The 15,893-nt window shown below is 43.4% G+C and overlaps 1 protein-coding gene across 1 annotated transcript in view; it reads right to left on the bottom strand.

Annotated features, from left to right (window-relative positions):
• Positions 1-15,561, bottom strand: part of ACTN4 (actinin alpha 4) — an 82,847-nt gene extending 67,286 nt beyond the window's left edge. Inside the window, exon 1 of the mRNA XM_027855492.1 lies at positions 15,391-15,561. Coding sequence (XP_027711293.1) covers positions 15,391-15,546 — 156 coding nt within the window. The 5' untranslated portion in view covers positions 15,547-15,561. The remainder of the gene's footprint in view (positions 1-15,390) is intronic.
• Between the last annotated feature and the right edge of the window lie 332 nt (positions 15,562-15,893).

Raw genomic sequence — 15,893 nt, 5'->3', positions numbered from 1 at the left:
TTACAAATCAAAGTTGATTTGGCTCAGTCAGCACCCCATGGTTACCCTCAACAGTGACTATAAACTGCCTTGTAATGGGATGATTCCATTGGGATAATCATGTAGGAGGGGTGACAAGCTGCTAGGGGCCCCACTCCAAGTGTTGACAAGTTTTAATTAACACCCAGGCTAATTAAACCCTGGCACAGCTAAAGGACAGAAAAGTGCTCATCTTGCAAGTGATCAAGTGTTTGGATTTGCAAAGTTCCCCAAGGCTGACAGAGGTTTCTTAAAGTGGGCTTTCTAGGCCTCCCTCAAATACGCCCAGTTTCCCTATGCAAATCAGGCCTGGAGGCACGTCGAAGAGTCAGACAGTATTTTTCCATCTGACTTTTTGTCAAAAGGTTGGAAGAACATGGAGCTGCTGGCTTGAGTGGCCCTCAATTGGGGATGGCTATCTTCAACCTAGAGCTCCTCCTTTGTCATTTCCTGAACCCTGAAATGGCTCCTTTCCTCACAGCTTGGGAGTCAGCTGTCACTGCTGTAACATTTTCCAAGTTTGCTGCCCTGGTGCCGGTTAGGGAGAGGCCAGGCCACTGACATTCTCCTCATTCTTTTGCCTTATTAGGCTGTTGATATGATTGTTTTTGGGGAGATTGAGGCTAACTTGAGGAATGGTAAGCAGGAAGCAACTGGGGAGGAGGGGGAAGGGGGGGAAAGAGGGACAGAGAATGAAGCAGGATGCCAGAACCTTAGGAAGTGCTGTAGGAGGAACAAAGCGCAGCTGCTATTGGATTTCCAAAGGCTTCTACTTACAGCCCCGGGATGGAAGAAGGTTAATACACCTCTCTACCTTACTAAGCTCATTCCTGGACAGCTATTTTTAGGGTTATCAGTCTGAAACCTTTCCCATTTCCACACACACTTACCAGAGGTTGGCTGGCAGCTTCTCACTTCAGTTGATAAGAATTTTCTGTTTTGAGGAGAAGGGGGGGTGGGGAGAAGGAACAGAACAGAATTGCTGCTGACACTAACTTAGTAACCAGTTGGATCATTCATGATTGAGCCTTCCTGGCAATGCCTGTGGCTCAGTCAGACAAGCTGAGTCAAGTTTGTAGGCAAATAGAGTCAGGTCCTGGAGTCACATAAACCTGCAACACTGAAACAAGGGGCCACTGCAAAGGCAATGAAGCCTGGCCACCAGCCCACAGTAATTAGAGACTGTTACACTGTGTCATTAGGGTCAAACCTAAGTGGACTGTTCTAAATAGGCAAAGGGACATTTGTTCTAGTATGGTATTTAGCATATTTAAACACATTTTCAGTAAAGCGGATATGTTCATTCTTTTAGCTACAGTTATGAATGAGGCATCAACTTGAAGAGTAAAGTAGCAAATCATTGGATATCTATGTGCCTAAAGGATTTTTAACATGAAGAGACATAAGCACGAGACTTCCAACTCAGCATTTTCAATGTCCCCTGTTGGACTAAAAATGTATGTATGTAGCCCATGCATCTTTCAGCACACTATAGGTCTTGACCATCACTGATCCCAAGTGCCAAGCTAAGATGTTGGATGGCACTCACCCACTTCTCCCAACAGCTGGGTTGCCATGGTTCTGGCCCTGACATTCTGGATGAATCCCAGTGACACACCTCTCACTTACCATGTGGTAGCACTTAAGATCTAGTGGCCAACTGACTTAAAAGGTTTATTCTCACAGCTTCTAAGAGTGTGGGGATCAGATCACTACAAAGTTGTTGATTTGCACCCACCCCCTAACAAAGGATGAAGCAACACATTCTTTCACTACAAGCAATACAACCCCCAACTGCAACCTATTACCTCTGGGAATAAACACCTACACCTTCCTAGCATCGTTTAATCTTCAGACTTTCCCTCTAAAGGATCACTAGTCATGGCACCCCTATCCTTTTGCAAGGGAGAGAAGGAAATAAAACCCGGCCTATATTAACTTACAGCATCTCTCTCTCTCCACAAGTAAAAGATCTTTGTTTGTGTTGCCTGATCCATTCCAATAAGTACCAAAGGAATGTCACCTAACTTTTTTTTAAACTCATCTCATGTTGACATCTCAACGCTTATTTCTGTTTAACCTATTTCTCGTCGATCTAAATCTCAATGGCTGATTTCTAACTGTCTTGTCTAAATCATCTTGCCTCCCACACAGTCTTCCAAAGAAAGAAAAAACCCACTGAAACCAAGGGGAACAAAGTAATTTTGCCAGTCAACTCTGATTTTCCTGTCGAGGGTCAAGAATTCTACTAGCAACTACAAACCCATGGAGGACACTGCTGTATCTAGGTCATACACATAGCCATGATGATTTGTGCAAGGTTTAAACATACTGGAGTTCTCCCTGGGCAAGGAAACCTAGGTTCCACAATCATGCATTTGAAAAGGAGAGAACCGGGAGCTTGGCTGAGTAGAAAATAGCATTTTTAAAGTGGCACAGACTCAGGAAACAAAAGTGTACTGCTTACATGCAAAGCCAGTCTTGTAAGTTTACCTGGCACCCCTGTTAAGGTTATCTCCATGAGGAACCATTGTTAATGATATGATCTTAGGGTCTACAATCTTCCTTAGTACTCAATAATAGCATATGCACAATATCAAATACTAGAAGGGAGAAGCAAGTATGAAAGGTTGGGAGATGGGCATGACTTCAGTTTTTGTGTTTGTTTTTTAAATCTTTTGCCTCAATGTGTTCTTGAGAATATCACCCACTAGCTAAACTGCTCTAAGGACTATTAATATATAGAGCTGGTTGTCTAGGAAAAGGAAACATGTCAGCTCAACACTGCTGTGAAAGTGACAAGCTATACCTGCTTTCCAATTTGATGTTGGTCCACAACAGCTTCCTACCACCCCAATAACCCAAAGGCAAGGTGGAGTTGAAAACTAACATATCAATTTTGTGTGTGTGTGTGTGTGTGTGTGTGTGTGTGTCTGTCTGTCTATCTTGCAAACCTGAACCCAAATAATATGGTTGGGTGGTCAGAAACTACAAAATTTATAGACTGCTTACTCTAAATCTCCAGATACACACATAAACACATACTCTCTATCTTTTCCATCAGGTCCCTCACCCCCAAATATCCTCCAACACCTCTTTGCCCACAGAATGTCCAATCCAGACTTTCCAGGAGAGGCCACAGTGACATCAAACTCACCTCCTTCATGAAGGTTTCCATGACTGACCCCACCTGTCCTGGCTCACCCCTCTAGCAGGGCTCCCTCGAACTTCCGTTCTCAGTCCAGAACTGTCCAGTATTATCTGCACGTGTTGATAGGTTGCTTTGTAAATCTATTCTTCAGCTGTCTCATGTGTGTGTTCTAGCTCCCCACCCAGACTGGAAGCTCCTTGAGAGTAGGGACTATGTCCTCTTTCTCCAGACTGTCACTCCCAAAGCAGCTCAGTGCTACACTCTGAACAGAAGAGCACTCAACAAATGTTGTGTGTGGACTAGTTGGCTGGTCATGTTTCTACTGATGGTTTGACTCCAGAGCCCAAGCAGCCCCACTCAAGTTACAGGTGATGCTAGTTCACTGTAAAAAAGAGACCAAGTCTAGTAACCAATCAGCTGGAAGGCACCTCTAATCAAATGACAACCTTTAAAAATCCTTCAAAGGCTCTTTCTAATCTTCCAATACTACTTAAAAAAGATAATTACCGCACAAAAACCTTTCCAGTCCAAGAGGATGAACTTGGGAATATGTCAGCTTGGCATGAATGCCACCCAATGGAAACTTAGAGCTGTATCCAAACTAGGGAGATGTAAGGCAACATAATCCAACAAATTTTCCATTCATCAGCCTCAATTTTCCTTCTTCCTATTAAAGGAGAAGTTGTCATTTTTGTCTTTCAGGGGAAAAGGGAAAAAACAGGGCCCTCTCTCCCTCCAAGCAGCATTTAAAAGATTTAACAAGTTCACGCAGTAAAGCAGGAGTGGGAGGAGCAGGGTGGCCAGAACTGAAACATCCTGTTTTCAAGCTCTCACTATATTCTCTAAAGTTGCTAAGCAGGTTTGTCAGTAAAAGGTTATTTTATCCAATTGTTATTTTGCACTCTCTTGACAACATAGCTCTGGCCTTCAAGTCATGCCCAGGGCAGGATGAAAAAAAGTTGCTGTCATGTTCATTCACACATGCCATTTATGAACTTATCTCCTCTGATGATGTTTGCAAAGTTAACACTGTGGAACACATTTCCAAGTTATTACCTGCTATATCCTCTTTCCATCTGGAAACAAGCTTGGCAACCTATATCTTTGAATAAAAGAGGTGCTGATTCAACTAACACCATAATACCAAAATTTTTTTAAGCCAGTTGAGCACTTAGTACTTAATGCTTAACATTAAGGCTAAAACTGTTTTTTTTTTAGGTAGCAGAATCAATGTGTTTTTCCTCCTAAAGATATGCTTAGGTTAGGGAAAATGGGAGAGAAATAGCTGAGAAACAGAGGGGAAGTGAGGTAACAGGGGTCCAAGGGAAGAGTTGATCGAAAATTAAGTCAGCTTCTTGGCCCCCTACTTCTAAAAAAAACCCAGCCTTTTTAAGAGATATTTTGGAAAAGCAAGTGGAAACTCAGCAGGTGAAATGAGAATTTTTTTATTTCTTGGTTATACTGAAGAGTCCCATTCTGCTCACATAGTAAAAGTTAAACTTTGCTAGATAGAAAGCCACACTACAAAGCTCTCAGCATAAACCCGCAATGCAATGGCTGCCAAAGCTCTAATCAAGGTGCCTTCTGCAGAAATGATCAAAAAGATAATTTAAGCTATTACACTGTCTGAAGTTCTGAAGCCCTCTATCTCCCACCTGAAAAGTTTATTTTGGCTAAGCCCAAACAAAGGTTTTGTAAAGTCAGGGTAAGAATGCTTCCCAGCCATAGCCTTCTGCTAGAGTCAGGTATGGAAGTTATTTTGTGGAGACATATAGCCCAAATCAGACTCTTCACTGCTACAAATCACCAGAGCCACCTCCAAGCTTATCGAGGGCTTCCATCAAGGAGCCAGGCACACTTAAAAAAAAACACAAAGCCAGAGTCACAGACCACTAAAGACTACAAGAAAGACATGCCAACCCCTCCCAGCAAGTTGTAAGACACTATGATGGAACAGCCACATGCAACTGGAAGCCTGTTAAGCGTGATTCATTTCCTGGGGAGAAAGCTTCCTCTCTCTAGGTGAAGGACCAGTCCACACCCGTCAACATAGATGGGAAAGTGCATTACTCCAAGTCACATAAACCAAAGGCCCACCATCAGAGGCATCGTGGTCCAGTACAGAGAGCCCTATATATCTGGAATCAGAGCACCTGGGTTCAAATACCAGCTTTGCTACTTACTATCTATGTGACTTTGGCAAATCCCTTAACCTCTCAACATCAGTTTCTTCACCTGTAAAATATATCATGGTCCCTTCCAGTATCTAGCCTAGGATCCCATGGATCTTACCATGAGTCAAGAAGCCAGAATGTCTGTACATGTATGTTATTTGATGTGGTAGCATTCAGTGATTTACCTAGCTATGAACCAAATGAAAGCTACCAAACAACACCAAGACAGTGGGACTCGGCAAAGAAAACCAGTAGCCAGACACAGACATAAAACAATCCAGAAAGCCTGAACTATAACTCAAGCTCCCAGAGTGAATCAGCAGTCAAGTACAAACCATGCTTGGTATGCTCAATGAGAAAATGCATTTATTTTTAGGAAAGAGGGATGTCCTCCAGCTAGCCCTAGGGCCCCTGGCAGGCCCTATTTGGCAAGAATTACTTTTCAGTTATTTATTAAAGAGGCCTAGAACTTTTCAAATCCAAGGCAAATGTCTGAGGAAACATACTGTTAGGCAATTTTTCTCTTTTCATGGATAAATGTTTGTCCCTCTCAAATCACTGTAATGCTTTTGACCACTAACAGTGTACAAGTTTTTACCAAACAATTATGGAGCTGTGTATGAGAAATGGCGGGCCAGTAAAAAACAAGGCAGTGCTACTCTGGGATGGCAATCTCCTATGATCCATGAACAGAGACCACCTTAAACAGGATGCAAGGCTCCCCATCAACTGTTTAAGCTTCTCATCCAAAAAGCATGCCTTAGCTTTCTCTTGGCCTGTGAGCTTAAGAAGACTAGTGCAAAAAACTTTTTCTCAAAATGGTCAAGAGGGCTTAGTCCTCAAGCATGTCTCCTTCCTGTTCTAAGTATTTATTCAGGGCCACCAGTAACCAGAGTGCCCAGCAATTTGAGCCCACATCTCTGAAAGTCATCTTGGTGCAGACTTATCTGTTTTACAGTCAAATTCCACCACAGACTTGGCAGTGCTGTAGAAATAATCCCCCGAAATGTAACTAGCTGCCTCACAATGCTGGTGATGTTTGCTGTCTGGCTTTACTCCAAGTCCACAAAATCAGAATCATCACCAGTCAGAAGACAGCTTATGAGAGAGGCTGATTCATCAAGTTACTCTGGAATCAGCTCTATAAGTAGGCAGACTTGGTAGACTCTACTTGTAGACATCTTCAATTTCCAAACTGGAGTTTTTTCAAGGGCCAGACCTGATAAACTAGACCTAAGATACATAAAAACTTAACAAATGCCTGTTGAATGAAGAAAAGCAAACCATGGCAATACCAGGTGAGAAAATGGGATAACGGTATTTAATATTTTTATTTTAAATGCTTCTGACAACTTAAATAATGGAAATATTCAGGCTGCCATAAAGTGGGATGGAAGAAAAATGCTATTTACTGTCACTGAGATGGAGGAGAGGATGAGGCTTAGAAACGTACTTGTGGAATGAACTCTGCTCGGGGGTTTGCAGAAAATTGCAAAGAATTCTGTGTACAGTCCAGACAACTTTTTGGTTTGTTAATATTTGTAAAAAAACAGTCAAAAAGATATAGACAAATTTGGCTCCGCTGTTAAGGAGTCACATAGCTAAGATTCCAACACAGAAAACTCCATCAAACAGACATACCTCAGCAAGAAAACCACTAAAGTCTGCCTGGTTCTGGCACTGTCTCGTATGCCACCTCCCCCACTCCACCAAATAGATCAATTAAACATTTTCACTTAACTTACTGCTGGATATAAGGTTCCTCTAGTCCAGCATAGCTACAGAGGACATTATTATTCCACTTCTAAGCTGGGAAGGGAAGTTTTATTTAGGTCTCATGCTGAAGCATCTAAACATTAAACCTACACAGCCTTCTACCAATGCCAATAAGCTCTGCAGTGTTTTTTTTTTTTTTAAATGTTGAGGATTTCCCCATTAAAATTTATCCTTTTCCAAGTGTGAAACCATCAATGGGAAATTCACATTAAGTTGTCAAGAGAATCAAGATTTACTCTGTTTACCATCATCACAATGGACCTACCGAATGCCTGTGATAAAAGATTACAGGGTTTTAAAAAATACTACTAAAGAGATTAATTTTTAAAAATTAATGTCTTCCTTTGCTTTTTACTTTATAGTCATTTCTGGATATACCCATTCCCTTCAACCCCCTCCTCCCCCCAGCCTTCCCTTATAACAAAGATTTTTAAAAAATAAAACAAAACAACTCAGGAAGTTTATAATATCTCCAAGGGTGGCTGGGCTCCGTCACTTTTAAGCTCCCTTCCCTTATAGTGGGAAAAGATACTGAACTAAGGACTCAGTAAATCCAATTCTAGTCCAAGCTCTGACACTAATCAGTTGTGTGATCTTGCCTCTCTAGGCTTTAGTTCCCTAATCTATAAAATAAGGGTGTTAAACTACCTGATCTATCATATCAGGTCTAGCCCAGCTCTAGGCTTGAAAGAAAGAGCACCAACTGGAGAAGCTATCATGTCAAGAAACAGGGCCTATTAATGGAACTAGTTCTGGGGTAACAGCTCTGGTATTTTAAAATCTGCTTCTCACTGAATATCAAATAAATTTCAATATAAGGAAGCTGGTTTAAAGAGACGAATATTTCCCACTGTCCCCATATCCCCACACAATTTTAGAAAAAATGCTAATTAAGAGATTAGGGCTCCAGATAGAGGATGCCGAATGTCTCACTCTCTCCTCTGTCTCTTCAGAAATCATAAGAGTCCAACAGGTGCTGAAATATTGACAATGACAAAGAGATACTTGCCTACACTCAAATCCCTTCCCTGCCTGCCTGAAATCTGTTTTCCCATCTATAAAATGAAGGGATTGGATGAGATTATTTTAAGGTCCCTTCAAACTCAAATTCGGAGATATTCTCGGCAGCCAAGCCCCACATCATCCAAAGTGCTACTTCTACCCACTACATGCATGCAGTTCAGCACTCAAAAAGGAAAAACTCACTAGAAAGCTAATGATAAACATCACTCACCCCCCAACACCTTTGGGGAAAACTTTAAAAGCATAAAGCAAACCACAATGTCTTCTTTATGCTAGCCTGAAGCCGAAAACACTCAATGTTATTGTATTATTAGCATTCCAGGATCCAATTTTATCATTTCAATATTGTCAACAATACTTCCCAAGATGACTACATCGAGCTACAGAGTAATTCTGCTGCTTCATGTCATTGGTTCCAGTGGAAGACAAAGACTCTTTCTGCTCTAATACTTGGAAGAAAAATGTTTAAATAAACCTTTCTTAACTCAGAAGGAGGTCACTATTTTTGCTTTTGTATCCAGGACTCAAATATCCAGTTAAGCCAATCAGTAAACTAAAGAAAAAATAATATATGACTAGCAACTACTGGAACCCAAATCCAAAATATTCATGCTTTTGACAAAACAGCTGAAATGTCTTCTTATTAAAAAAAAAAAGGTAAATAATTCATGGTCTGGAAATATTTAAACATATATCAGTTAAATATCCTATTACAACAGAAATTTCAGGAAACTGGAGTAGGTTCTAGCTGTGGCTCTGCTACCAACTTGGAAAGTTCCTGGACAAGTCATTGGACCTTCCTATACCTTAATTTCCTCTTCTGAAAAATAAGGATGTTAATAGCTGTTGGCTTACCTCACACGCTTGCTAAGAGAACAGGATGAAAAAGGAAATGTGGAAGCATTCTGGGAAGGGGGAAAAAATGGTTGTAACAAACACAAAGAATTTTTCTTTAATCAAGTACCCCTAAGATGTGCTTCTTCTGTCAGAGATGCTAAATTAATTCCCTACTCTTTGCTCTATACACCAGAAATATGCTGAAGCTTCTGGGACAGCAGGATCCAATACTGTCTGGGGCAGTAACAGGTGGCTAATAGCAAATTCCAAGCAAGTTCAATCCACTCTCTGTAAGTTTACACTTAAATCAATCAAATCAGGAAAGAAGACAGCAAGCCTGGTCTGGAATGGCTACTGCTAAAAGGATAAAGGAAATGCAAAAAGTTAACCAACATGAGACAGTCTTCCAATCAACATTCCAAGCTAATTTCCTAATTTCTTCATGGGAGAGGGGGTCCACAGAGAGGAGAAAGTGGAGGGGTGGAAGAAATACAGACGCTAAAATACAACCAAAAAAGGACCAGTACAAAGACAAATGTCTCAGTGGGCTACGTGCTAAATTTGGAATTTTGTAATCCCAGGGAGACCACTAGCTGGAAAAAACTTCCCAAGACTATGGTGTAACACTACATTTGCCAGTTAAAATTTGCAACTGCTTAGCTTTGGGTGGAGGAGGGACAAGAAACTTTGGACTTCCCTCCATCTGTAAAAACCACCGTTTCAAAAAGTACTTATAGTAACATTCCAATAAGACTGGTTCGTGACAGAAGTGAATTAGTAATCAATGAACCCTGAACTCCTCTCCAGTCTCTACCTCTCTAGGAGGTTGTAACCTATACAACTCAACATTTCTTGGTAAAATCCAATCTGACATTTTGTAACATACTAGTACCTAAATTATCAACCTAGCTCTGTCATGAGTTTTAGTTCATCTCAAAATCAGGTTCCGCTGTATTTTCACTTTAACCTTCAAAAGTTTAAAATCAACATTAAGACCAAAGCCCCCAAACTACCTATGATATAAAGGCTTCTTTCAAAATCCCCAGATTACAGGATATCTATTTGTACAAGCAGGAACTTCTGACTATGCTTTATTTAATAGGTCACTGTTTCAGTTACCACTCCAATAGAATTACTAACTTGCTATCACTTGCCTCCGGTTGGTGAAAAGCTTTTGTTATTCTGTAAAAAGACCTGAAATGGAAGGGAATCTCAGGTAGCCAATGGAAACACAGATGGAAGGAACAGGGATAATTTTAGGACAAAGAAGTTGGTCTGTAAAATATTAAGCACCAGTGATCAGGCATATGGAGTAACGCTTGACCTCAGATGATCTCGGTAAACGGTCCACAACTGATACTACACCACCAATTGTTCTGCTCCCCAGAAGTGGAAAGTGAATGTTGTCTTCAAAGGGACAATCTTCAAACCTGGGAAATCTATGACCTGCCTTTAAAAACAATGTGATGGCAAATTTAAAGGCTCCATCTAGACAACCCAGCATCCCAACAATGTTTTTAAATGTGTTTTGAGGTGGGCTGAACAGGCTCAGTAGTCATTTTACTAATTGCTGGTTAATTTCCTGTCATTCCACTGAATTCTGCAAAGGGATTCTATTGGACTAAATTAGAACAGTACACCACCTTCCAGCAGGAGAATATTTCCACTCAGTGCATGAGTGCATGAGAATGGACTAATAGTTTGCAAACTTACAAAGTGTTAATTTTTTTTTAATCCACTCTCCCACAGTTTAGATATGAATCCAGATTTGGCCCAATTCCACTCTCATTTGATTGGACGACATTTTGTGAACCAACTTACATTTTAACTATCCTGTGTCTTAGGTATTTAATAAAAGTAAATTCTGTTCACAGAGACCTACCATTGTGTACCTTCACCCCTTTATCTCTTATTGCACAGCTAGCCTTAACATAACAGGATACTGAGACGTTACTCTTAATCTTCCTCAGGAGTCCATTAAAGCCTTCCCACAAAACAGACAACTTTGGGCTGAGAATTCTGGACGTTATTAAATGAAGTTTTTTTAATCACCACTTTCAATCGGCAATATGGCTACTTCCATTCAAAAGGATGTCAGCTCCTTGCTGCCAAGATGACCAAGGTGTGTGTCTGTTCTGGTCAGGGGACAGAGTGGGCAGAGGATAACCTAAGGTCCCACTGCAGAACAATCAGGGCCTTAGGAGAACCATAGCCTCCCACACGTGTCAAGATGCTATACACTACAGCACTAAGTGCAATTTGACTCAATCAGATGCTTTGGGAATGGGCTGCACACATGACCCTCTCACTTTATAATACCCCATTTCCCGAGACATCACCCTCTCCCTTTATCTACAGAATAGTTACTGCAATTTTATTAATACAATGAAAAATGCTAGGTAAAGAATCTCCTATCTAACCATTTCTGCCACCTCATTCATTAACTCACACATATCACATTGGATTCCTGGACAGTATTACTCCAGATAACACTAAACTTTTAAAGAAGAAAAATATTAACAAGCTTAATTTTCTGACCTTCTAGTCTTTCCTTCATCACTTGATTGTATTTCCACCATTCATAAACTATCATGGCCCTGATATTCTTAACCAAGTCCTAAATAGCAAACAATTAAGGTAATGAAACAAAATAACAGATAGTTGGTTACCTTGAGGCCTTCCATCATCAACCTTAAAAAAAAAAAAGGCTAATATAAAAATTAAAACATCACCTGAGCTTTCAAATAATTAACCAGAACATAAATGCCATTTCAAGGATTAGGCACTAACCCCAAGTCTTATCCAAAGCAGGAGTGTTGCTATAAAAATATAAGTCCCGTAAACAAGGTGGGCCTCTCCTTGCTGTGTCATGAGGGTTTTGGAATTTGGAAAGGCCCTGACCTCCAAAGAGCAAGCAGCATGGAATGAGGCGATTCAGTTGCATAAAACCCAGAACGCATGGAAGAAAAAATCCAGAACTTCACTAAAGGCTAAGGCTAATATGTTCGCCCCCCTTTTTGTAGCACAGATAAGATGCTCCCATTTAAAAATGATGCAGTGTAATAGAAAGAGGCCTTTGGGAGCACGAATGCCTGCAGAGATCAGATCATTCCTATCAAATATATTTGGAACAGATTGGTAATGGGGGTGAAGGGATAAGGCTAGGAACCTTGCAAATCAAAGGGTTTCTCAGTCTAATTTCTGCGACTATAAATAGGGGGCATCTTTAACTCCTAGAGGCTGCTAAGCTTTAGATATGCATGTACTAGTGCTGACATGTTGGCCCACAGACACTTGCTACACTGAGATTCACCTAGCTCTAACAAACCAAACCTGGGAAGAATTATTATAAAAAACATACATGTACAATGGACTTGGAATGAGAAAGACCTGGGTTCCAATCACAGGTCAAACATTCACTAGTTCATGTTACCTTGGGCAAGTCAGCTAACTGCTGAACAGTTTCCTTCTCGTAAAATAAGGAAATTGGACTCCATGGCTTCTAAGATCGCTTCCAGCTCTAATGCTATGACTCTGGGCTCCTGATTTACCCAGCCCTTTTAAAGCACCGTACAGCCATCATCTCATCTGAAGCTCACAAGAACTCTAGGAAGTAGATGTCATAGTTATTACTTACTATCCCCATTTTACAGAGGAGGAAGCTGAAGCTGAGGGGCTCAGCTAAGGGAATCAGCATTAAGTGCCTTCCATTTACCAGGCTCTGTGCCAAGTAAGCACTGGGGACACTAAGAAAAGCCAAAGACCACTCCAGGGGCTCAGTCTAATGGAGAGAGGGGAAGTGGGGGGGCAAGGTGAGAGAATGACAATGTGTAAACAGCTGTGTAAAGACAAAATCCAGGGCAGCTAGGTGGCTTAATGGATAGAGCACAGGCCCTGGATAAGGTGGACCTGAGTTCAACTGGCCTCAGACACTTACTAGCTATGTGACCCTGAGCAAGTCATTTAACCTCAATTGCCTTAATAAATAAATAGACAGATAGATAAATAAATGAATGAATGAATAAACGAAGGTAAAATCCAGGCAGGACACATTGGAGATCATCAGCAGAGAGGGCAGGCCCATATAAGAAGGACAGTGAAAAGCTTCCTGGAAAAGGTGGTAAAAATTTTAGGCAGAATCCTGAAGGAAGCCAGGGGGTGGGCAGAGTCAGTGAAATGTCAAGAAGTAGTGTCTTCTTGTAGGAACAGCATGGAAGTGAGGTCACTGGATCAAAGAAAGTATTTTTTAAATGACCCTGATGGTGTCAAAGGCATGACTGTGAACCCAGGTTCTCTCCTAATTCCACACCTAATGCTACTTTACCTCCTTTACCCTTTACCCTCCTTTCATCTTTCATTGTCTCCCCCCCCAAAAAACCAAAAAAAACATAAAACCCAGGATTAGAAGTGATAGAAGACCCAGAGAAACAGCAAACACAAAAATATTAGTTGGCACATGAGGCAATAGACAGTGTTTACCCTCTATCTTGCCTGCACAAATGATGACAATGTGTCTAGGAGCAACCTTTTGTCAACTTTCCTTTGAACATAGATGGAAGTTAGAATAAAGGCAGATCCTAAGGAAGAGGGTTGGGGAGGGGAGGACTGAAGAGTAACTGCAGGTAATTAAGCTTCAAGTTCAGAGAGGTCCTGGTTCTCTCTCATTCAAGGCCTTGAGGATGATGGAGACTGTCCTAACAGACCAATGCTCTGACTGCCTTGAGAGAGAAAGCAACAGATCTTCCAGGAGAATGCAGAGTGCATCTCACAGTCTCCAACTTTATCACCTGAGAGAAAAGAATTCTTCCATGCAAAAACCTGAGCAATACAAGAGACAGATGTGGTCTCCTATGATACGCAGGCACTACTTCCTATCTTTCCAAATGCTTTGACAATTTATAACCTTTTTTTTTTTTTGCAACCTGATACAGTTGTGTATAAAAAGTTATTAATAGCTCTAAATAGCAAATCCTTTTAATTTTTTTTCCAAGCATTTTCTCAACTACCTCACTGTCCTAATAACCCTGTGATACGGGGCAGGGTGGGACACCATATCACCATCCCGATTTAATAGATGAGGAAATTCAGGAACAGAAGCTCAATGACATTTATCCAAAATCTATTCCCACCTACCACACCCACCTTTTCCACCCACTTTCTTCCCATCCTCCCTGTGCTGTAAACAGGCTGCTTTCCTAGACACCTCAGCAACTCCTTCATCGTCAGGGTCCAAGACCAATTAAGCCTGTAAAATATAATCTCTTCAAAACTGGGTCCCCCATTAGGTCTCCAAGATGCTGTTCCTCTCTGGTTGGTCCCTTAACCCCATGGCTTCGGATTCTCTCCATAATTCTCTCTCTCAGCCTGCCCCCTCTCCCCACAGTCACTAATCTCTCCATATGCACTCCTATCCCACTCCACCCTAAGCAGACTTCCGGATCTTTTCCTTCCACTCAGTGGAATAAAACTTCCCCAGGTATACTCCCAACACACCAGAGATCTCTCCAGACATGGTACTTTCCATATGCCCCTATTCATATTTAGACAGCAAACCCCTTGACAAAGGTCCTAGTTCAGGATCCCTACACAAAGTAGGCACGGAGACCCTCAATCAGAAATCTCCTATATCACTCCTCAGACTCTAGTCCCCCAACAATGACTCTGTCCCTATTCCCCAAATAGCTCAAATTCTTTCCACTTTCCAACAAATCAAGAAACATTCATTTCAACACCTGCTATATTCAGGGCACGGTGCTGGTGGGCCCAGGACATACAAACACCAAAGTCAGACAGTCTCTGCCTTCCAGAGGTTTTCATTCCACGTCAGACTCTCTCCTCTCACTGTCCCAGTCCCTTTTCTCCCAGTTCTTCCCCTAGGTCGTGGACAGGTCAATCCCTATACGTCCAAATCAGGCCCTCCTTCCAGAAGCAGAGACTTCAGGGACACCGTTCCTTGGCGTCCCCTTCTCGTTCTCTCCACACCCTTCCGTCCCCAGACCTCCCCTCAGTGTCTTCCCCGGGATATCCTGGCAACGCACCCTCCCTGCAGCTATTCAGAGGAGCCACTCGGGGCACACTCCCCAATTCTGGACTCTTCACGGTCTCTCGTCAGACGCCCCCACCCCCGCACTCCCCCGACCCTCCCAAACACAGCCCCCCGCTCCTCTTTCTGAGATCCCGCACGTGCTCCCCCACATTCGCCCGGATCCTCCGGGGTCAGCGTCCACACCTGCGCTGCTCTCCAGGCACCGCGCCCTCCCCCCAGATGCGCACCTTTCATACGTGCTCGGGGGCTGCCGCGCCCCCCCACCTGCCCCCTCCCCCTCCTGCCGTCCCCCGCGCGCCCTCGCGCCCCCTCCCGCCCCTGCTCGTGCGCTCCCTCGCCCTCGCGCCGCGGCGCCGGGGCCGCACCTTGCGCTGCTGCTTCTCCCAGGCGGGGTCGAGGAGCAGGTCGCGGTCCCAGTCGTCCTCCTGGGCCATGTAGTCGCCGACGCCGCCGCCGCCGCCGTTGCCGCCGCTGCTGGGGCCGTACTGGTAGGGCTGGTTCGCCGCGTGGTAGTCCACCATCGTGCTGCCGGCTCTCGAGCTCGCTCTCCTGCCGCCGCCGCCGCCTCACGCTCCGGGCCCGCCTGCTCCGAGCTGCCGCCGCTGCTCCTCAGCCGCTGCCTCTTCAGCCGCCTCTGCCGCCGCCGCCGCCGCCGCCGCCTCACACAGACAACCCGCCCTCTAGGCCGCGCCTGCGCAACCCGGCCACTGCGCTGTTCCCCGCGAGCCAGCGCGCCTGCGCACGCCGCCGCTGTCGCGCACCGCCCGCCCCCGAGCCCAACTGGGGCATGCTTGCGCCTGCGCGCGGCCCACCTTCCCACCTCGCGCCCCAACGGCTCCGGAGGGCGTGGGGCGGGGGGGGGGTGGAG

Source organism: Vombatus ursinus, unplaced genomic scaffold (assembly GCF_900497805.2).
Source record: "Vombatus ursinus unplaced genomic scaffold, bare-nosed wombat genome assembly UNPS02010822.1, whole genome shotgun sequence".
Lineage (NCBI taxonomy): Eukaryota > Metazoa > Chordata > Mammalia > Diprotodontia > Vombatidae > Vombatus > Vombatus ursinus.
The sequence above is the reverse complement of the archived record's forward strand: the minus strand, read 5'-3'. Positions and strand labels throughout refer to the sequence as shown.